Here is a 24,499-nt window from a genome sequence, read left to right as displayed (position 1 = left end):
AGACTTACAGATTTCCTGCAGTTTTTTTTGACTGCTGTCAGAAGAACTTAATATAAAACCTTGACCTTCGGGGAAAGAGGTTTTACTTCAACAAAGGACATACAGGTATATTTAATGGGTGACAGACAGTAGTCTACCTAAACTGATAGATCTTGATGACGTCTCATCCCCCTGATCAGACTCAGCTCAGCAGTTGACAGTGATTGATCGATCAGGCATTATGTGCTCACTTCACGATAATTAACTGGTCTAATGGTTGAGGAAGGACACATACAGGCAAAATATAGTGCTTGGGTTGAAGTTATAATGTCAAGCAGCTCTGTATAATAATAATAATAATAATAATAATAATAATAATAATAATAATAATAATAATAATAATAATAATAATAATATAATGCACATTAGTGGGTGATTTTAAAGAGGAGCAAACATTTCTTTTACATAGAGTCATATTGTAGGCAGAGGGGAAACCGAGTAGATCAAGGAAGGTCTGATAGACTGTTTGTTATTTGTTTTCATTGGAGTGAGGGGACATTTGCTTGTGTAGGACACACATTCAGCAAATAAACCCTTTGTCTGGGTGGTGGTTTACCTACGACAGCGTATTAGGACCATCGTAGACATCAATTATGGAGCTGGGGAAGGTGCCAGTATTCTTAGAAAAAAGAAATCCCAAATTGATTTTCTAGATTAAAGTTGTAAATTTACCTGATAAAAATAAAATCATACATTTCTGAGGCTAAAATAAGGGATAAAAAGAGAAAGAACTCACAAATATACGAGAAAAACTTTAATTTTTGTCAAGGAACCACATTGTTTCACTTTGCAAGGCTGGACCTTTCACATCCCCTCAGCAGTCACAGTATTAGCATACTGTGAGTAGTATACAGTGTTTCAGAATTATAAGATGTATGTGTGTAGCAGAGAGAAAAAGATATGCAAGAGGTGAGATTGTTTTTATGGCTTTTAAGGAGTGGAAAGGTAAATACAGCTTATCAAGTAGAATTTTTACATTGTGAAAGATGGGTGTAAACTTGAGAACTGCACACACTGACGCTCAAACAGCTACATGCGTGAGCACACATGCACACTCAGGCACACACCCTTTGACATTCCTTGCACCGCTGTGGTGAGTGTGTCCATGTGTAGGCGTATCTAGTATCTCAGACTACCCAATATGCAAGTGCTTGCCTGTGTGTGTGTGCGTACGATATTAGGTTTCTACATAACAGGTGGAATAGACTTTGCGTCATCTGTGATTGGGTCAGATATCACGTTTTCTCCCTAAAGTCTGTTATTAACTCCCACCCTCCCCAGCCCTCCCAGTTACACACTCCCAGAAAACAGATAGTTGGCCGCACAGTGTTCTCAATCAGCCTTCTGAGTACGGCAAATTTCTGCTATGTCATCATGTCACAGAAGCTGAAGCTGAGTACACAACCTCTGTGGTGTCTAGTGCTTCAGAACATTGCTCGCAAACTGATCATATGCTGATGCTGTCAACTTCACTAATTCAGTCCTGAAGAGCTTTGATTCAAGCGAGGTGGCATCACATTATAGATCTGTACCAGTTTCCTTCATGTTTTTCTTCCTGTCTCCAGTCATGGCTGAGGATGTACGGATATCTGCCCCAGGCCAGCAGACAGATGTCAACCATGCGATCAGCTCAGATCCTGTCCAATGCAATCAGTGACATGCAGCGGTTCTACAGCCTGGAGGTCACTGGACAGATGGACCCTCAAACCATCAGGTTAGCATGGTTTAAGTAGGATATTTTTGTACATTTACACTTACACCTGCAAAAATTAAAAAAATAGTGACCGGCCTCCACAACACTTTTCTGAAAACCATTTTGCGGCAAAAACTTAATTTAATGAATAATTTTATGTTTTGCAAAGCACCTGTGACGTTTTTTTTTTTTTAACGGGATGATACAGCCTAGAAACTAGAAAAGTACCCCATGTACAGAGGCTGAAAGCCCTGCCACAGCAGCCAGGGTTTGACTCTGACATGTCGCCCCCTCTCTGTCCCCTGTTTCCAGTCTATCTTCCGCTGTACTATAATGAAAAAGGCAAAGAGACAAAAAAATAATCTTTAAAAAAAATAATAAAAAAAGATTTTGGAAATATGGATGTTTAGTAGGAAAGGATTTCCCCGTCAAATCTTCAGTAACTACCATCGAGCAACGCACGTTATCCCAACTGGCTTCGCAGGAACATGATCAGTAGCCTGGCTGCACTAGGAAGCTCACAGGTACACTATAAATTAGACAACAAAAACAGTACACAAGCGTCAAGAGGAGGAAGTTGGAGCTTTCACATCATGCAATCCCTTCATCCCTTCTCTTGGGTGCACCTTCCTTTTAACACACACACACATACACACACCTCCTGCCTGTTCCTGACTTCTTTCAATTCCTTCAGTGCTATGAGGAGACCCCGCTGCGGTGTGCCTGACAAGTTTGGAGGCCAGATCAAAACTAACGTGCGGCGGAAACGCTATGCCCTCACTGGACACAGATGGAACAAGAGCCACCTCACTTACAGGTATCAAAAAGAAGTTCTGTTTGTAAAGGAAATCCAATCTGCCACACAGTACATGCACAAAGTCTTACAAGTTGTAGGTGGCTACTGTAAAACATTATGTATCATTTCCGTTGTTGTGAATTATTATGTTATGAATCCACAAAGGGATATGTTGGACTTGCCTTTTTAAGATGTTTTTTCTCTCTTGCCCTATTTGTTCCTTTAGTATCCAGAACTACACTCCCAAGATTGGAGAGTATAACTCATACGAAGCCATCCGTCGGGCATTTAAAGTCTGGGAGACGGTGACCCCGTTGACCTTCGATGAAATTCCCTACCAGGAGATCAAATACGGACGCCGCAAGGAGCCTGACATTATGATCTTCTTCGCTTCGGGTTTTCATGGAGACAGCTCTCCTTTTGATGGGGAGGGGGGTTTCCTAGCACACGCCTACTTCCCTGGACCTGGAATGGGTGGGGACACACACTTTGACTCTGATGAACCATGGACCATAGGAAACCAGAACGTACAAGGTAAAGAATAACTGTCAGTATCATTCAAATTGTCTGTTGTGGATTTTAGGGACAGTGGTGACTTTCAGCGTCAACCAAATGCTACAAAGAAAAATAATGGAAAAACATCAATAACAACTGGGAAGAAAATCATGTTCCAAACAAAGTCATCTTCAATAAACACCAACCTAGGCGCGTTTTAAAAAAAAAGAAACACTGTGTTTTGCTGCACAAGTTGAGTTGGTGATTAGTATGACTTTGTTTATGTGTGTGTACTGACACAGACAGCTTGCTGTGTTATGACGCTTTTTCTTGAGGGCAGACGGAATGATTACTAAACTTTTAAGTAGAAATCGAGTGCCTATTAGGTCCTTGATTATTTCAGCTGATGAGCAGTTTGCAGCGCTATAGTCAGTCATGTTGTTAGGTTGTAATGGTTCTGTATAATATATTGCAAACAGCTGTCCCAGTCGCTTTCGTCCACACTTAACCAAAGCTGGCATGGCTCAGCGAGCTACATCATCTCTCATTTGTCAGGCTCCTCTACTCCATTTACCTCTGTAAAAGTTCAAAGTCAACACTTGGTGACATCACACAGTCTTTGCCCCCAACTACACCTTGTTTTCAATCTCAAATGTTGCTCAGAGTTTGTACTGACATACACTAATCCATGAACTCTGTGATCCACCCATACAAGCTGTGATATTGTGCTGTCGTGGACTTCAGCTGAAATCATTGCCTAAACCTAGCAATGCTTCATACTTAACCTTTACACTTTCCTTGATATGAAACCAAAACCCAATTACAGCTCTTAACACCAATGTCTAGAACTAAACGAATCATATGCAGAAGCTTAGATAAAGAAAATAGCTTCCTTTTTAAGAATCTTTAAGAAGTCTGCAGAGTTTGTCTTCCTCGCTGAGCCCCCATTAACCCTGCTGACTAGAGAGGGATTTTTTGAGACAATGGGCTGTCTTGCCCTGTTATCTACATACACAGCAGACACAAAGAGCTAAACTTTGTGTGTGTGCATGTACAACTGTGCGTGTGTATGTTTATCTGTATCTGTGTGATCGGCTTTGTGTGGGATGTGTAGCAGGACAGATCACAGGGACGGTGGAATGCCACGGTAAGTGGGAGTGTGTTCCTCTCGGAGAGCTCTTTAGACTGTTCCCTTTGTCGCACCACGCTACTTACACAGCTTAAAAGCAAAGTAGAACCAAATTACAATCTTGTCTGACTTTAGTTAGACACACATCTAATTAGTGGAATTTTTCAGTCTTCATTTAACTGCAGCATGTTTACTGCCTTCCAACCGCACTATTACCATTTTTACTATTATCTCTCCCACCCTTGGTAAAATTTGATTTTTGTCTTTTTTTTCCATCTGGCAAAACTAATGTAGTGATCGAGTGATAGTGTACAATACAGCCAAGATTATCTTTTCTGCATTCAGAGCTGAAACAACAATTAGGCTAAATTGTGTTCATTGTTTAAGTTAGCAAACAACAATGCCAAACATTGTCTGGTTCTAGTTTGTCAGACATACAGTTTTGCTGCTTTTTAGATCTCTAGATAAAACAAATAATAGCAATAGAAATGGAGGACGGCCATTTGTCTCTTGAGGGGGTTGGGGGGAGATAGAGAGAGACAGAGAGAGAGACACACACACACAAAGACACACATAGACAAGGACCACAGCAGCAGGCACCACCACAATCAGCAGAGACCTGCGAGACAGGAAAGCTCAACGACTCAGGGGAAGAAGTGAAGTTAGTAACATTCTTTGAGTAAGAAATTAGGTTTGAAGAGTCATGTTCAACCCTCAGGTAACATCTGCTCTCCTGAAGTGTCCTTGAGTATGAATCAGCTCTGACCTCTGGCCTCGTTTTTGGCGCAGTCAAACAAAAACAGACTTTAGCTGAGTGATCAATAGCTACACATGAAAAATTAATGTTACAGCATTTGACAGTAAAAGCATGGTGGTGTTATTGTGGTGTTTCTTTCCCTTTCCTTGACCTCAGTTACATGTCAGTGAAGAGCAATTCTAGTGAAAATTTTGGTGGGAACCTTGTGATGCACAATGTGATTAATGTGAGTCTTTCTGGCACAGATGCTCTTACCAAATACAGCTTTTATGCTTATCCAAATAACACACTGACACACACTCTGCATACACATGTATGCACCTCACTCAGATGAAACGCTGTGGGCCAGTAGCGGTAAAAGGTCTGAAGCTTTTGCAGTTCATTGTGGTCAGCTGAGACTAATGTGTCACTGGTAAAAGGCAGAGCAAATTTGTAGAGTGCACTTTGGTTGTCAGGGTGCTTCTTTAGTGTGTGTGTCCTTCATCTCCTTAGCGGCTGATGAATGAGGTGTGAGACATGTTAAACTAGTGAACAATGCTTCAGAGAGTTGAATACAGGACTTGAATGACAAAATGTGTGTGTGCGTGTGTGTGTGAGTTTGTGTGTGTGTGTGTTTGTGTGTGTGTACAGGGTGGTCAGAAATAGCAATAGTTGCATTGGCTGAACTTCTAAATTCTTTGAAGTTTGCTCTTGCTTTTCTCTGTCGAACTGAATGGTTGTCACAGTTACCTCACAAAGGCCTCTTTATCTCGTTTCAGTGCTCTCTCTCTCTCTCTCTCTCTCTCTCTCGCACTCTCTCTCTCTTTGTTATCATCCTCGACTATCTCTAGCACTCTGTCTTGCCCTGTGCTGTTTTCTCTCCTTGAGTGTTGCCGCAGTTTAGGACACCATGAGGACATTCATGTGACTCTGAAATTATAGATGGTGGAGGAGATGAACTGTGTATCCTTGTTTGTGTGTGTGTGTGTGTGTGTGTGTGTGTGTGTTTGTGTGTGTGTGTGTGTGTGTGTTTTGCAAAAAGGAAATGAGATGCTCAAAGAGAGACATCCAGAGCATCTCCCCTTCACTTGCAGGCACAGCAGTGAAGGATGATCAGAGCAGCCGACATTTTAATGTGTACCGGTGCCATTGCAAAGAGCTGTGAGCATTATAGAAGGCTAATTTCCATATAAACATACATTTAAAACTCACGGCAAGCGCGGTCTCACTTAGGGAGGTGTTGTGATTAGGGGTGGGCAAAAGAATCGATTCATGTAAAAATCGTTATTCAAGGTTTGAAAATGAGAGTCAAGTGCTTGGGCAACACTACAAACACCCACTGCAGTCAAGTGAGCTGTCATTCACTTCTCTGTTGTCAAACTAGCCGGCTCTATATTTGTAGTGCGCCCGTATTTTGATATTTATGGTAAATTCATTGGAACTGCTCAGAGTGAGCTGACATGAAGGGTAAACATTTTACTGTCATTCTGTCTCACTCTGCAGTATAAAACGCTTACCTGCAGAGAGGAGATGAAGTATTAACTTTACATGAACACACCACTTTAAATACAATTTATCAAATTGCTTCAAAAATATTTTTGTTGTGTCCACGTCCAATTTTCAGTTTTCATAATGTAGTGTTAAAAACCCATAACTTGACTCTCGCCAGATGACTTTCGTTCCGCCTTAATTCGGTTCAGACTCCGCCTAGCTCCACTCAACCATCTGGATTCGCTCCATAGTGATTTCAGGGTCCGCAAAAAATGGTAAGGCCAATCAGGGCCGCCGGGTGGGGTTTTATAGATGTGATGTAGTGGAGAAATGACTGTGGTGGCTCACATCGTGGAGGCAGACCAAGATCGATGCTGCTATTTCATCCGTGTTGTCCAATCTAGACAATCTTTCTTCTTTAGAAGAACACCAGAGAACAGCTCTGAAGGCTTTTGTTGGTGGAAACCATGTCGACTGTTCTGTTTGGCTTTTCCCTGCGTCACTCATCAGCGCCACGGGTTGGTTTCGATGTGAGTGGTGGAAGTAGCACATCAATAAAGATGATGCACAAGTGGTTTATCCAATCATATGCAAGGATTTTTGAAAAGGCCCAGCCAAGCATGAGAATCAAATCGACAGACACCCAAAGTTTCGCACCCCTAGATTTGATAATCAAGCAGTGGAGTAGTAGGAAGCACGGAGTGGCCTCTTTTGTGCGATATGTCTGTTGCCTTGCAGCGAGAGGGGAATTGCTGAATTTATTTGCTTCAAAATTCTGTTGTTAAGTAACCAAGAAAACAATGTTCTCAAAGTGAGTGTGACACATTTTACAGCCCCTCTGACATGTGTTGTCACCATAACAACCAGCAACGTTCACCATTTTGTTTTGAAAAAGTCAAGTGACCAGAGTAGACTGGTCAATTTTTCTTCTACTCTCATTCTAATTCCATTGGCATCACCAAATCTCAATCCCCCAACGGCATGATCACACTAGCACAAATCTAACCAATCAGCAATGACCATCTGACCAGACAAAATGGCTAGCAAGTTCAAAGTTCACAGAGGGCATGACCGGGCAACAAAGAGGTATTGACCAATGGGAAATTCACCACAAAGATGAATGTATAGGATATGTTCGTCAATTCTGAACCAGATTTGTCTTTTCTAAAAAGAAAAAAAGAAGTTGTTTGTGTAGAGAGGAAGTTGATGCTGTGGTCAGTGTGTCACAGCTATCAGTACAACAGTATCCTTTGATCGGTTAGAAATGTTAGAAATGTGTGTTCATATCAGGCATTTAGCATGCCTGAATGATTTATCTGTTAGATCTACCACGGAGATGTTTATTGACATCATAACTGGGAGGGAACAATTAACAGTCATTCTTATACATTAGCCGTGTTTTCAACAAACTCCTGAAGCCCTCTCTCCATTTTTCTCTCATAGTTGGGTTAGATGGCCAAGGTGAATTGTTGTGTTTCTAATTAACAACCTCTCTTCTTCTTCTCTGTCTACTGGAGGATTACAGCCATGTGTAGCCTATAGTGCCAAATTCTGACCAAAATAGCCTGCAGAAGGACACATGCATTCTCTCTTTCTCCCTCTGAATAAACTCAAGCAGTGCCTTTCGAGTGATGAATTGTAAAAAATTAAGTGTGTATCGTTTGATTTAGTCTCTTCTAACTTGTGTCTTTGCTTCATCATATCCACACAGGTAATGATCTCTTCCTGGTGGCAGTCCACGAGCTGGGCCACGCCCTGGGTTTAGAGCACTCCAACAACCCACTGGCCATCATGGCTCCATTTTACCAATGGATGGAGACGGAAGACTTCCAGTTGCCTGACGACGACCTGCGGGGCATACAGCAGATCTATGGTAGGTTGTTGTTTTTGGATGACCCTCCTGTTGACTGATGTGAATAATCATTATGGTGTGTTATATTCTGAGGACAGGAAGTGATGATTTGCACTTTCTATCTAATCTAAAGCTTTTTCTATGCATTGTTTTCAACAAAAAAAGTGACCACAGTTTTCTTTTCATTTTTATTTAAAACCCAATCCCAAGGGATTGTCTTAATTCAGCTGGAAAACCATTTTCAATTCGTATTTATATCTTGGGAAATGTCTATTTTGCAGATAGTTCGATGAGCAGAAGATGGACAGCACTCATTTATGTAAAATTTGAAGCTTAAGCTAGGAGGCGCTTAGCTTAGCATAAAAATTGGAAGCTAGACTGGCTTATTCCAAAGGTAATGACATCCACCTACCAATACCCCTAAAGAGCACAAATTAACATGTTTGTTTCTCATTTTTAAAAAAAGTGTAAAAACAACATGTTTTGGTTCTGGGAAGTTACGTGCCAGATTATTTATTGTAACTTGTTGAGATTGCATCAGCACGTGGGTGCCAGGTAGCTGGATGAGTCATAAAGATATAACATGTGAATTAGTGTATGTTAGAAGTGCTTGAAAACAGATTTTTTTTTTTTTTTTACCTCTGAATAGAGCCACATGCACCGTTTTGCCACATTTCCACTATTTATACTAAGCAGACATACTGTAAATAAGAGTGGTATCAATCTACTTTCCTAACTCCTGGCAAGCAATCAAGCAAGTGTATTTCCGAAATGTCAAATGATTCAATTGAGATTTAAGCAGTTTTGACTTTTAACTTTGATACCAACCACACCTATTTTTAATTTAATTGTGATGGCACTTTTGAGCTTGAAACTTTCCTGTGTTGTTCCTTGATTTTTCAGTCAGCCAGTCCTGTATGTTGTGATCATACATAATGTGATAAGATACGTTTAAGTCACCCTGTTCATTTGTCCCTGCAGGCCAACCAGACAGCGGCCCCACCCAAGGCCTGCCCACCGTGACACCCCGTCGCCCCGAGCCTAGGCCACCTCAAACGCCTCCTCGGCATCCTGACCGCCCCAGGACCACAGAAAGACCAGATCACTATGGACCCAATATCTGTGAGGGGAACTTTGACACAGTTGCTATGCTACGGGGAGAGATGTTTGTTTTCAAGGTAATGGCTCATTTTGGATCAGGAAGTAGAGGCATTCTTAACTTTAGCCCCAACCTGCTAGCTTGAACAAAGTTATGAGCATAAATCATTAGAAGAGATACAGTATGTTTACCTTCACAGTGGTTTATTACATGTCCTGGCGTGGAAATTCAGTCCACTTCCAACAGAGGAACTGTCGTGACAAGTTAACTGGGTCAATAAATCAGTGATTCTTTTCTGTAGAATCAGTTTAAAACAAATGGCGTGTGCACAGCCAACAAGGGGTCTGTTTCCAATCAGGTCCTTGTGGATTATAAACCACAAGGGCCAGTGTTTTTTATGAGACGGAACAATGTTAAAAGGGTGGGGTGGGGTCAGGTGTTCGCTTTAAAGTGCCTCTGGACCCACACAAAATGTTCATAAGAGTTGAAGCAGCAGTAAGCTATTATCTGGGTGTTTACCTTTAAGAGATATGTTTGCCAGTACTGGTCATTTCACTGCTGGCTTCAGTGGCTGTCAGCTGGGTTGTATTGCAATGCATATGCCAGCAAATAGGACTCAATTTCGTTTTGTGTTTTTCGTTCAGTGATGCTCTATACACATAGTGCAGTTCTACAAAGATAAATAAACAAGTGTTTCAGTGGAAACAGTCAGAGGAGGTGTCCAGTGTTGCAGATATTAGACAAAGCTTTTGAGAGAACACACATGCTTTACTGTAAAGGAGCCTCATCTTCACTACCAGAAATGCCATGATATCTAAAATGTTGACGTTTAACAGGGAAACGCAACCGTAGGGACGCACACTGCTGAAGATATCCGACAGTAATCAGCTATATCAGCCAATTCTTGGAACTGGATACCAGTTATGTGTTTGACATGCAGGTGTTTCTGTTTGCCTTATTGTTGTGAAAGAGCCAAATATAACAGAGATTAGTCTATGAATATCTCCTATCTTGGTCCGTAAGTGTGTCTGACACTGACCAGCAGTTATAACACGTGATGTGCAGCTGCCAGGACAAGTCCTGCACATGGTCAAACACTTATATCTGAGCTCTTGGGTTTCATTCAGCCAGTAATTTCTATGTTATTGGGTTTCATCCACAGTCAGGATAGCATTAATCAGTGTCCAAAATTAACTTTTTCCTTGACCACCAGCGGTTCTTAAACCATGACCTGATCAGAGTGAATGCAGACCAACAGCAACTAATATACTTTTAGTGATCAGTTCCATTTTGTGAATATAATCGTTCTTACCTGACGCGCCAGATGGTTCATTACACAGAACCATCTGAGAACCCGTCATTGGAAACTCTTTGGAAAAGAGACAGGAACTTTCAAGAAATACCTGGCAGGTGATTGGATGAATCATCTGTCTATAACCGCCCAACTTCAATCAATCAGATCAATGAACCACATGATGTAGTAGGAGAGCCAGTCAGGAGAAGAACAAAAACATCCTTTCCATTGAGAAAAGCCTTCAGTGCTATTCTTTGTTCTTCTTTCAATAAAGAAATGCTCTCCAGTTCTGCCTAGACTGATGCTATTGCAGCATTTGTGCTAACCAAACAATATCCTATTTGTGTCATGACACACACCAAAACCAAGGCCATAGCTGCCAGTAGCTCCTCACAGGATGCTGATTGGCCAAACTGGTTGTAGGCTGGTCACAAACAAGTTACTTGAAGGCTGACAAGATGGATTTTCTTGTGAACGTATGATCCTGTAATTCTCGCTCGTGATATCGCAAGAATCCAGCTGATGTGCAAGGTTAGCTTATAACATGTACCGTGTGAAAAAACTATATTAGGACCAACCGCCTACCAAAAGTTCATCATGTGTAGCTTAATCGTTTAAATATGTAATCTTCATGTGTTTACATGTTTTTTTTTTAATCCTCTATACTTGAATATACACTGCTTTGTTTCCTTATTTTTTAGCCACCAAGCAGTGTGGCTTTGGTGAGTCAGTTAGTTAGTCAGTCAGTCTGTCCATGTCCCACGTTCCAGACTGATGTATCTCAACAGTTATCAGATAAATTGCCATAACATTTTTGAACAGACGTCCATGACCCCCAGATGATGAATCCTAAGAGCATTGGTGATTCCCTGACTTTTCCACACCTTGTGCCACCAGCAGGTTTATTTTTGGTTTTTAGTGAAATGCCTCAACTATTGGATGGATAACCATGACATATGAGACATTCATGCCCTAATCAGGATGGAATCAGGAATCAGGATGAATTATATTGACTTTGGTGGTGTTTCATCTAGCAACAATTATCTGGTTTATGACCAAATTCACGTCAAACTCAGTTAGCATGCTAACAAAGGATGGCGAGCATGGCTATACTTGCTAAACATCAGCAGAGAAAGGACAAAGTTTGATAAGGGACAAACTTCAGATATTATTCTCTCAAAATGTCCATCAGCTAGCAATGACTGTTATTCATTTATATGTTTCAATGCAATTTAGCACTTGGCTTTGGATTTATTTCTGACTGCTGTTAATATTTTTTTCAGAAATTGTAGTTATTAATGGTAGAAATTGTTCTTATCTGCTGCTACTCTTCTATGACATACTTAATGTACTGTGGGAGTGGGAGTAATCTAAAGTCCATTAAAAGAAGAAAGGGGCTGTCATTTTTTTTATTTAGTATGTCTTCACAGCAGAGGCCTGGAAATAAAGACAACCAGCAGAGCACAAGGAACTGCTTTCAGTATTGAAACTCCCACACTGAGATCTGCTGTGTTCTGCTGAGGACTAATATGGTCAACTCAGTCTTAATCTGGTCAACACAAGAAGCTGTCAGACCACACAAATTGAAGAGCATGCAGTCTGTTCGGTTTGGCCCTGTTCTGTTTCTCTCAGCTCTCGCCAGCCCATCTTCATTCTGTTGTTTTACATACCGTGCCGCGCCGTCTTGTCTGCCAGTGTGTCCTGCGTGAAGGACAAAACTAGGTGTGCTTGCCAGAAAGAAGCAGCACTGAGCATTTTACCGTTACATTATCCAGGACAAGCCGGGCTACTGACTCACCACTTCCAAATGAGTCTGAGGGCTTTCGGTGTAAATCTGTCTGCTGGCTTGTGTGCACAGCATATAGAGTAGATATAAATGCTCTGTGCTAGGGTTCAAATGTGCTATTAGTGATTTCCCTCGTTTTGTGCTGCCGACTTGATAGTAAAGTTATCCTGTATCAGACTGTGATCAACAGAGAGAGTGCAATAAGGGGACGTGATAAAGCCACCGGAGCGGAGACTGACTATTATTAGCCTGCCAATGTTCTGCTATTGTTAGTTTATTGTATGTTCTGGTCTAGTTATCCTGTAGACCATCAAGCATTACTACAGCGCTGTCTGACCTCATCGGGTCAAATAGTCAACATAAGTTGACTAATGAAAAGAGAATACCTTCTTTACAGCAGCTATCTGTGGATCTACTGTATATCCCTCAGCATAGGAATGTTTGGAAAAGACAGAATGACTTAGACTGAGATTTAAAGCCATATGTTTTGAACTTTGAGCATTGGTTTACTTTGGTTTTCAGTCCCAGGGATTAAAGGTCCAATAAAATTCTCATTTTCAGCTCCATACCTGTATTTCAGGTTTCTACTAGAACATGTTCACCCTCTGTCTGAAACGCTCCATTTTAGCACCCGTATCTTTAAGACCCCTTCCTAAAAAAGCCCAGTTCGCTCTGATTGGTCAGCCTTTCTGGGTCTTCCTATCCCTCTTAGCACTTCCGACCTTTATATAATAAAGTTGTGACACACAACTGTACAGACGTCCTGACAACTCATTTAAAGTCACAGTTTCTGAATATGGGCTGTGTGCATTTCTCAATGGATTGAGCGTTTTTATACTTTAATAGTATTTAAATAGCACCTATACCTGCTTTATAATAAAAAAAGACATGTAAGTGTCCCCGCTTTTTGCAATGTGGGACTTTTAAGAAAGACAAAGAAAAGAAATGATGCACACACAAACACACTTCTTTATTGTGTCCCTACAGGGTCGTTGGTTCTGGCGGGTGAGGAGGAACAGGGTTCTGGATAACTACCCCATGCCCATCAGTCACTTCTGGAGGGGTCTGCCTGGAGACATAGACGCTGCCTATGAGAGACACGACGGCAGGTTCGTCTTCTTTAAAGGTAAGCAGTAAACGCACGGTACAGAATACTGGAGAGGATTTGTATAGGGTGTTTTGATTTTGATGTACTTGCATTGACTCCCAGGATGATCTGCACCTGTGTCTCAAATAATGTTTGAATGTGGAAACCAAAATAATCTCTGCATTGCCAGTTCTGTGTTTTGGGCACTTTTCTGGTATACATGTTGTTTACATGTTGTTGGGGTGGCTGTGGCTCAGAGGGTAGAGGGGGTATTCCCCATACCAAAGATCAGCTGTCGATCCCCGGCTCTTCTGGTCCACATGTCGAAGTGTCCTTTGGCAAGACACTGAACCCCAAAATTGCTCCCTGTACTGTGCATGGGTGTGAATGGAAGTCGCTGTGGATAAAAGCATCAGCTAAATGAAATGTGATGTAATGTTTATATTGTTTCCATTTTGAAATGAAGTTACTAGCTGCCTTACTGCATGAGGGAGAGTAACATAAAAACTGTGAAGAAGCACTGTTTACTCTGCTATGCCAATACACATTCTGAGTTGGATTCACAAAACCCGGGTTTTATCACAAGTCAGCCTGTATTAAAAACGTATAGTAGCAGCATATCATGTCTTTATGGTAAAATATTCTCTTCACCTGTATAGATAAGATATTGCAATTTTTTTTTAGCAGTGCAGTTCTTTACAGTCTCAATACATTTAAAAGGCTCCGTGGTTATGTCAAATCATTATGTCATAATGCTTTCCCATTTAACACCAATACAAATCCTGGAACTTATTTCATCTTCTTCAGATTATGTTGAAGATACGCACACACCACCACCCCCTTAAGAAAGTACATGATGTATTCTACGTGCGTATTATAAATCTCTTTTAGCACAGCTCATTATTTATATTTATACTGGGTCACTGAGTGTACTGCAGCTTGTCTTTTTACAACAGTGGATAAAGTTGTTGAACGAAAAAGGAAAGAACTCAGTCTTTAATGCGGCTTGACTCTGGGAGCTACAAGCTTTGGGGCAGCTGTCGATGATGAGGAGGATGATGTCATCGGCAAGGCTCTCAGTGTGACACTTGGCCGCGAGCCATTAGCGAAGAAAGAACAAGAGAAATGAAGAGGAAGGAAAGGAAAAGGGAAGGAAGGAAAGAAGGACTGGCAGAGCTGAGAGGTTAAGAGAAGGAGAGACAAACACAGAACTTTAAATGGACCAATCAGTCCAAAAATTTAAATTTGAAGATAGCAGTCCTTTCTCTTTTTCTGCGTTTTGTTCTTTTGGACTTGTAGTCTCGACTCCAGCATGAATGGTCCAAATGTTGGGAAGTGTTCTTATTCTTTGAGACGCTTTGGGAACTGATTTGGAGATAGACAAGTATCACAGCGTACATTTTACATCAAATCAGCGGAAACAGTGGACACCACGGCCCACAACCGTCACAGTCTACGTTTCCCTATGGGGGAGGTTATCATCGTCACTCCACACTCGCTGCTATGCTGAGCTCGGCGTTTCCTTGTTAAGAGTGACAAGGCCAGAGTTCAGACACCGAATATCAACACTGTACATTTTCTGCTTCGACAATATCATACGTTCCACACGTGTCAGCTGGCTGAAGCCTTATTCCTGAATTTAACTCTGGAAATTGAACTTTAAAAGCGGTAGAATAATAATGAAAAATAACGTCTACATGATTTTTTGTTGTTTGATGTTCTCAGAGCAAGCTCGCAATGAAAACTGGCTCTACCAGGCCTTTCTCCCAAGACGACCATCTGACCATCTAGTCTAGTCCATAGTCATCTCCACTGAAAACAATATTTTCTCAGTAAGCTTCAATGAACACTAATAATTATGACACAAGATTTTGTTATGTGATAAGTATACAGTAAACGATGTTGAGGCTATTAGGCATGATAGTTGTGAAGTGTAATCACCAAGTCTAACAAGAACTGTTGAACCAATTGTAAACCAAGCATACTGCGTTCTGTTTGTTTTGGGCTTTGGACTGTACAGTTACAATTAAACAACTTCCAAGAAAGCAACTTTGAGCTTGGCATACTCTGTACTGAGAAAGGGGGAACGTATTTAATGAGGATAAATGGATGGATGGAGGGATTAATGTATTTTGGACATCAAATATGGAATATAAGTTGTAACAAAAAAAAAACACTTCTCTTGCACAGCTGTTGTAATACCCAGGGGTTTTCCAGCTGTTTTTGTCCAAAACAAGCCCAAACTGTTTATCCCTTTAAAAACACAACAGTTACACAGCAGGAAGGAATCAAATCTTTAGGTCACTGAAGCACTCTGGCGTAGTTATGGAACGTCATGAAATAAGTCATGGGATTTAACAGCAGGATTGTGCACCACAGGAACCCTGGGAAGCATTGCGTCAACCTCTTGTTCTCTCCAGATGCTGAGTGTAGAGCTTTGATTTAAAACAAGGAGCAAGGGGCCGGAGGTGGGTGGATGGATGGGTGTGGGGGGAAGAAAACCGGATTGAAGCCAAGAGTAGAGATGTAATGTTGCCAGGAGGAACGGAGTCCCCCTGTCTGACACAGTGAAAAACAATAAAACCTTCCCTTCGGCGGGAAATCTGCTTCAGCCTGACATGAGACAAGCCGCTCCTAATGGATGATTACAAGCTAAACCAAAACTCCTTAGTCAATGATGTACTCATTTCTGCTGGGTTTCTTGAGAGCTTGCCAACAATCCATTATTGCATTCATATAATTTACAAGTGTGTAAATTCTGCTTTGATTTGTCTGATTGTTCTCTTTTTATTCCTCATTCAGTTTCAATTATTTAACATGTTCTGTGCGAATGGAATGTGTCTGCACAAGCAGAATGTGTTTAGGTTCATCTGTTCTTGTATACGGACGTGTGTGTAACTCCTCTCCTCTCCTCTCCTCTCCTCTCCTCTCCTCTCCTCTCCTCTCCTCTCCTCCCCTCCCCTCTCCTCTCCTCTCCTGTCCTCTCCTCAGCAAACAGATTCTGGCTTTTCAGGGAGGCTAACCTGGAACAGGGCTATCCAATGGAGCTGGTTGATTATGGTCAAGATATTCCCTACGACCGCATAGACACGGCCATCTGGTGGGAGCCATCCGGCTACACTTACTTCTTCCAAGGAGACTGGTAAGGAGACTGTCAGCATCACATGAAACCCCTCCAATCCACCTGCTTCCCTGTATATCAGTATAATATGCAATACAGTTTTCACAATTGCTAAGACACATTTCTTGAAAACCCTTTTCTCAAAAAACAAATCTTCAAACTACATTCAGGAAACCTCTGGCTGTTCCGGCAAGATACAACGATCACAATCATTTTTTATTTGTTCTAAAAAAAACACAGTGTTTTCAGATCATACAAACAGCAGTACACATTCAGTCCTTACACCCAGTGTTCAGGGAATGTAGCTACAGAAAAAAACATTTACTGCGTCTCATAAACACTTTTGTACGTATTAAAAATATATATACACAGCTTAGTACAGAACATATTGCACACGTTAAGTACTGAAATAATACAGACAAGGGATTCATTCTGCCTAAGCATCACGTCTTTGTACTGGGTCAGGTCATAGGACTTCATCCACATCCCAGGCAATGTTCTCCCTTGCCAGGCGTTTTCAACCTTGCTGGGCATTTTCCATATAAAGACTGAAATGACTGAGACTACAGGAACGATTTAGTTTTTAGAAATCCACAGCATTGCCGGATGAGTGTTACTGTTTATTAAGAAAGTTACAAAGTTCTGTGAACAATACAAACATACTTAACAGGCTTCAGATATTGAAAACAAATAACACAAGCTTATGCGGGTGTAACATATTTATGAAAATACTCATAAGAAGTTATTACACTTTAGGTCTGTGACTTCAATAAGCTCTCGCTAAGCACAGTATGAGTGGCTGACTTGCTTCAGGTTTACTGGTGCGTTTACTCTCAGAACAGATTGAAAGGTTCTGTGGAAACCTTTCTGTTGAAGACACCATGCAGGCCCACGGCGCACCGTAATCTGGAAGAAGTATTTTCTTGTTTAGGCAGTTGTTAAACAGTCACAAGCATCGTCCATGTTGCTGCATGCAGGTACTGGCGCTTCAACGAGCAGTCGCGCTTGGCCGACCGGGGCTACCCAAAACCAATCAGTGTCTGGGGATCGTCAGTGCCCTCGTCTCCCAAGGGGGCCTTCCTCAGCGATGATGGAGGTGAGCTGAGACAAGGAGAGTGGTTTATCTCAGTGTGTGTGTGTGTGTGTGTGTGTGTGTGTGTGTGTGTGTGTGTGTGTGATAAAGGCCCAGGAGAGGCTTATAGAGACGCCTGAAACAAAGAATCAGGGTGTGGTTGTGCAATCATCAGGAGAGAGAGGGGGTGCCATGTGTGTGTGAGAATCTGAGCCTACACGTGAAGTGCTCTTTGCTTTGCTCCTCTTGGTTAGAGTTAAAATAGATCCAGTCTCCAGGCGGAGTCTTTGTTACAGACACAGAAGACATTTTTCCATTTAAACAACAAATGATTTTGGATGAATAATAATCTTGAGTAAAGTGTTGTCCAAGGAATAGTTTGATTTCGGTTAAAACACTTTCTCAAAGAGAGTTCGATTAGATCATTGATGTCACTCTCATATATGGTTAAATGTGAAGCTACAGTACGTTGAGCTAAGCCAGTAGTTGGTTAACATAGCTTAGCATAAAGACTGGAAACAGCTAGCCTGGCTGTCTAAAGACAACAATGCCCTACCAGCACCTTTAGAGTTTATTAATCTATTTGTTTCATCTGCACAAAAAAAAAAGTGTAAAAATCACCCTGTTTTTATGGGGGGTTAAGTGCAGGACTATTTCTTGGCTTTGAGCAGTAACTCACTGAAGTCTTGTTGTCACTGTGAGGTTGGCAGGTAACCAGTGGAGAAAGGCTCTCTCATTGCCCCTGCTTCCTGTCTTAATGCTTAGCTAAGCTATTTGTCTGTCTTTAAATTGTTGGCTGACATCTTCTGATCCCCTTGCTCTCCAGCCTACACCTTCTTCTACAAAGGTTCCAAGTACTGGAAGTTTGACAACCTACGCATGAAGAGTGAACCGGGCTACCCCAAGTCCATCCTGAGAGACTTCATGGGCTGCAGCGTGGACCTGAACCCGGACAGAGATACAGACACAGACTCGGGACGCAAATACCCGGATGTGAACCGCCCGCCGTCCAACCCGGATGCAGACGGAGGCGACGGCGACAAGGGCAAAGACAAAGAGGGAACCGATCATGCCGGAACGGACAAAGACACGGGCAAGGGGTCGGACGACGGCAAAGACGAAGACTACCGTGAGGGTCGCGAGGAAGACACAAACGAGGTGGACGTGGTGCTGAAGGTGGACGACAGCGAGGAGCGGACCATGAGCATCCTGATGGTAACCATACCACTGGTCCTGGTGCTGTGCATCCTGGGACTGATCTACGCCATCATCAACACGCTGCAGAGCAAAGGGGCGCCGCGGCTGCTGGTGCACTGCAAGCGCTCGCTGCAGGACTGGGTCTGACCCTTTCCATTAGGGTACAACTGAACTTTGAACTTAAATAGGACCTTAGACACCACCCTCCTCTAAACCACGGCTTTCCCCAGTGATCCATCTGTCTCAAGTCTCTGTGCTCAGTGGCTTCTGCAACTTAGTAGATCGATACTGTACTGATACACACACAAACTAGAAGCAAGCATAGATTATGTCTTACTTATACATACACACACACACGCACACATACCACCCTAACCTCTTCCTGTCTCCCATGGTGCTCTACAATGCGTTGACTGTAGTCTATTTATATGAGAGAAGTTTGCACATTGTTTCGTTTTTTTTTCATGTTTCTGTTTTGGTTGATTTTGTGTGACTTTTTGTTATTGTTATTATTATTTCTAAACCAGGAAGAGCGTTCTATTCTCGCTCTCGTCTCTGCACCGTCTTCCTCCTCCCCCTAATCTCAGTAAGGGCTCAGTCCTCGACGACAACTTGACATATGCTTATGCTATCAAAGTTGCCAGGAAAGAGAGAAATGCAAAGGGTTAGAAAAGAAAGAGCGATTTGTAGACGGACCACTATGCTTCTAGTGGGGTTCAGCGGTGTTCCTTCCACCTCTCATCACCTTCTTCCTTCTCTTCCCTTTGCCCTGCAGTACAGTATGTCATGAGGTGTGGGGTGAGTTAGAGAAGAACAGACATTTCACTGTAGTTTACATTTAGAGGTATTTTGAGGCCTGCCCTGAGCCCTGATATTATCCTCCCTTTGACTCCCTCTGACAGTGATTTACTCTTAAGGTTGGATCAGAGTTCAGTTTGGTGTCATACAGGCACCGCTTTGGTTTAAAGGATACTTCCAGTTTATCACAAATTTGATCTTATTTTTACTAGTAATTTCAATAGTAATAACACTTCTAAAAATAGGTCTATCTTACATACTTTAAACAAACCTCCAGGTTAGCCAAACATATTTGGGAGAGAAAATGAAGAAGAACATTTTTACCCAAACTGTCTTTTGTAAACATGAATCATTCACAGAGCAGCTTCCTGGTTCTACTTTAACATACCGTACTTATCATAGCTGTGCAGACCTAGCTTGCATGTGCAATAACACTTAGATTTTGTGTGCGCTCACTTTTGGCTCACCTCCAAAGTGGTTTATGGGGCCTGTTTAATGAATAGTTTGCCATTTTGGGAAATACTAATTAGCTTTTTTGACAGTTTTATCAAGTCAAGTCAATTTTATTTATGTAGCCCAATATCACAAATTTGCCTCAAGGGGCTTATATTAAATTATAGATTATTAACATATTTGAAGAATGGACCCGGAAGGATATCAAGCAGCATCAAAGTGTCTCCAAAAACAAAATGAGAAGACTTATGTCTGTATGCCAAATATGAAGCTACAGCCAGCAGGCAATTAGCTTAGCTAATGAGCTAATTAGATGAGATCAGTTAGCCTTGCTAATTGTATTAATTTACATGTTATACCTCAAAGGTATATAGACTTTGTAAAATTTGAAGATGCTGATAGGCAGATCCGCGACCCCGACCCCGGGATAAGCGGTTGAAGATGAATGAATGATTCTTTTCTTTTTTTTGCTTTGAGCAGAGCCATGGCAGCTGTTTCTCCCTGCTTCCAATCTGTAGGCAGTACACTATTGTAAAAAGAGATATCATGGCTATGAAAATAGTAAAATTGTAAAAATAGTAATTATCCTTTAAATTCAGACAACAACCATCTTGTTTTCCTTCTTTATCTCATGCTCACACAGTTGGGCAATAGGTCTACCGTCTTTCTTGTCCTTATTTGGGAAACATTTAAAGAAAGGGTGTAGACTTAAAAGGGGATCTTGTCCCTCGACTTTATTGATTTAGCCCATTCTATCTATCAAAGAGCTCCCTTTCTGTCAACAATAAGACCTTTTCTTTGTGCTTAAGAGACAAACTAATGGTTAATTTAAAAAGTTAGCTGACTGTGAAATAACACAAGAGAGGGAGCATTCATTGCTTCTGTGTGTGTGACAGAAAACACGGGTGACACAAAGCAAACCCACAGCCTGTAAATTATCAGAACAGGATGTGACGCCACCAGTACAACACAGCAGTCACAGGGTGCAGCTAATGTAGCATGCAGTTTGTGATGGACTTTTACTGCCAGTTGTTTTTTCAAAGGACAATAAGACAGTCCACAGATGATTGGGTCTATCTGTATCTGTAGATATAATGTAGCTGCAGGCACCAGGGTGGGCCAGGGCCATGCAGGCTGATGTGAACAAAGACTAATCCGCTTCATTAAGAAACAGCAGGTGTGTGCAAATGCTGTTAACCCCTATGACCCCTAAACTAAACCTTGAACTCCCAGAACCAAAACACCCTCCCCTCCCTTTTCATCTCACAAGAGCAGAGCAGGGATGAAGGAGAGTCTGGGCACAGAAAAATGTCCGTCTTAACTACTCATTATATTGTTATTCACAATGCTGTGTGTATTTTCCTGATGTACTGACAGCCATTGGTTTCCATTCATTGTTTGTAGTGTGGGAAAATTACAGATTATTAAAAATGAAAAAAATATTGAAAGAATTATACAACCCAAGCAAGTTTTTAGAGTTTGCTTACTGATCTGGTTACTATACAAAAGTGAATGGAAACTAATGTCTGCCATAGAAACATACATGTAAAAATCAAAACAACAGCATCGTTTTGCAAAACAGTTCAAGTGAGACAGTTTCCTACATTATCAAATAGTAGTAAGGGGCTAAAAAGTGTAGAATCAAAAAAACACGTCCTGTAAAATACATTTTGAAAAAGTTTTTGTGGACACATTTACAAGAATTGCTTGGATCAGGGGACATATTCTCCATCTTGTAGAATGAGCAGCCCTATTTCAAGTTTTTCAAAAAGTGCAGCACTAGTTGAAAACGGTGGAATGGAAAATTGTCTCACCATCGCCATTCTTTCAAGAAAAATAAGTAGAAGGGCACTTGGAGAGGGCAGAAGGCCTTACCCTATCTGGAAATGTTAACAAAAGTGAAAAATAATGTGTGTATCTGCTCCAAAATGTAAATAGTTGCTAGTCCTTCGCTCACGCTACACCCTTCCACCCAAGTTTCATGAAAATCTGGCCAGTAGTTTTCCCCTAAACCTGCAGAACCAAAAACAAAACCTCCTTGGCGGATAAAAGTCTACAAACTAGCCTACAATGAGAGAGAGAGAGAGAGAGAGTGTAGGAGTGGACGACACTAGAGTGCAACTTCAAACATGAATGGGAGGAAGGCTTATCTGAGGTGACATTTAGAATAAGCTGCCAATTTGACCAGAGGGGGCTTAGCTCACCCGGCTCAGGTTACAGATGTGGACAGGGAGGGTGAGGAGAGACTTGTGGCTAAGACAAGGGAGGGGGGAGGGAGGCTGACCTCGTCTCCCTTAGCTCGCAAAGCTTGGATCTCAGGGAAAAAGGAGGGAAGGAAGACAGAGAGAGAGAGAGAGAGAGGACTTTGATGGCTCTATCCTACTGGCAAGAGCTCAAGTGACCCAAATTCTCCTGCTAGTTCAACAGCAGTGCCAGTCAAAGAGGAAACATTAGCTCAGAGTAAGTGACGGCTCTTTCTTTAGCTGTCTTTGCTTGTTTGAATGTAGCCAGTTACATGTTTAAAAACCTGCATATCTACCCAGCTGTGCCTCGAAAGCAGAAGCCATTCGGCCTCATCTGTCTGTCTTTTGCGACGGTCAGACCTCATGTTGATAGGTGGCGCAGATACGTAACACTGCTCTTCTGTAACTTCACCTCCAGCCGGGTGCAGACAGGTTGAGGTGAGCCACCTACACAGTCAGAGGGGAAGTTAACAGGACACTTACTGAAAGGAAGAAAAGGAAGAGCATAATCAGCCATCACCAGAAGACTTTAGATTGATCTGTGGCCAGTCAATAGCGGTTGCCAGGAAACGGTGTCCTGTGTCCATTGCTCACCTCCTCACCATCAGGGTTGAGGGGGGGGAGGTTGGCGGCGGACAAAGCTAATCAGCGTTAAAAGCCCCCCCCCCCCACCCCCTCCGCTCCCCCTCCTCTCCTGTCCTGTTCTTCCGTCGGTCCTACAGGCACATCAGTGCTTAGACAGCCCAGTGTCTGGACAGGCTCAGAAAATGTCGACTCATTGCACTTAGACACACCGTTGTGTGTGGACTCCTTGTTTATCACCCGTCCTTTTCTCCTCTGTAACCTCCACGTGGAGTTAACCACTTCGAAGCTAAAGTAACCACTTCAGAGTTGGAAAAGTCTGTACCTGAGCTTTATTCCCTGCAATTCAGCAGTGTGAGAAACTCTCTGTTGGCTGCCACGGACACCAGCCCTGTCTCCTAAAACTAAAAGCTAAACTGCATTCTCAATTATGCTTTGAGGGGCGAAAAATTGTGCATAACTTTTCCTAAGAAATCATCTGTTGTATGAGGATACGTTCCTTAAGGTAACACTTTAGGATACGGCCCGTGACGTGAAGCAATTTGTGTTGCATATTATTGAGTATTATTTCATTGTCACACAGATATTTGGACTTTTGTCATTTTAGTTTTTTAATAATCCAAATAAACAGATATGAGCCGTGGGGATCTGTTATCACTCACCACATAATACACAAAAAACACAAAACAGAAATAATAAACATAAAATAATTTCCCCCTGGGATTATTAAAGTATTTCTGATTCTGATGACATTGTTCACATTATTGACACCCAACTGCGTGAGTATTTCCAAGGTACTCGTGCACCTGCATCTGTGCATTTGAGTTCAAGAATTCATTATAAACAGGTACATGCTGAGTAAAAGTGTCAGTTTTGACTTAAATAACAATAATTGCATAAAACAGTGGCACTTGGCGTAAGCTCATGTAAGTCCCCCACACCCCAGCAAACTAGTCCAGGTTAAGTCGTTTTGTTCCACTTCGCCGCATGTCTAAAACAGTGAGTGTAATCTCGGAGAAAATACATTTCCCTGGAAACATCATTGAGAATGCAGTTCACTTGTATGGGAGTGCAATTTTTAGGCTGCGGATGGGGATTCATTGTCTTTGGAGGACAAGCGGAAGACAAATACTGAAAGCGTTGGAACGAAGGCTGTCCCGGCTGATTGATGTGTGTTTGTGTGCGTGTCGAGGTGTTCAGTTAATCAGCTCTACTCTCCATAAGCAAGGCCTCTTTTCTGACAGTAAATCTCCCACACTCTCTCTATCACCACCCCTCCGCATACTCAGCCCAGCCCTCTAAGCCCGAGGGGATCATAATAACAACAATGGCCTTCTCTCTCTCACTCACACACACACACACACTCTTTTCCTCCCCCTATTTTCTCTCTCCCTAATACACACACACAAACACATTATTGTCTTTCCAAAACCTCACCTTCCCCCTCTCTCCTCCCCCTCCCCTTAGGAAACTAGTCCAGGCCAAGGTCCTGCCTCACGCAGCAGAGCCTGTTTTTAGATCCACCTCCTTGTTCAG

At 42.0% G+C, this 24,499-nt stretch overlaps 1 protein-coding gene across 1 annotated transcript in view; it reads left to right on the top strand.

Moving 5' to 3' along the window:
* Positions 1-23,039, top strand: part of mmp15b (matrix metallopeptidase 15b) — a 31,448-nt gene extending 8,409 nt beyond the window's left edge. Inside the window, exons 2-10 of the mRNA XM_083913430.1 lie at positions 1,605-1,753; positions 2,427-2,549; positions 2,755-3,062; positions 8,091-8,252; positions 9,213-9,409; positions 13,398-13,536; positions 16,489-16,639; positions 17,596-17,714; positions 18,517-23,039. Of these exons, the coding sequence (XP_083769556.1) occupies positions 1,605-1,753; positions 2,427-2,549; positions 2,755-3,062; positions 8,091-8,252; positions 9,213-9,409; positions 13,398-13,536; positions 16,489-16,639; positions 17,596-17,714; positions 18,517-19,034 (1,866 nt within the window). The 3' untranslated portion in view covers positions 19,035-23,039. The remainder of the gene's footprint in view (positions 1-1,604; positions 1,754-2,426; positions 2,550-2,754; positions 3,063-8,090; positions 8,253-9,212; positions 9,410-13,397; positions 13,537-16,488; positions 16,640-17,595; positions 17,715-18,516) is intronic.
* The last annotated feature ends 1,460 nt before the right edge of the window (positions 23,040-24,499 follow it).

Source organism: Echiichthys vipera (genome assembly GCF_963691815.1).
Source record: "Echiichthys vipera genome assembly, chromosome: 1".
NCBI classification, from domain to species: domain Eukaryota; kingdom Metazoa; phylum Chordata; class Actinopteri; order Perciformes; family Trachinidae; genus Echiichthys; species Echiichthys vipera.
The sequence above is the reverse complement of the archived record's forward strand: the minus strand, read 5'-3'. Positions and strand labels throughout refer to the sequence as shown.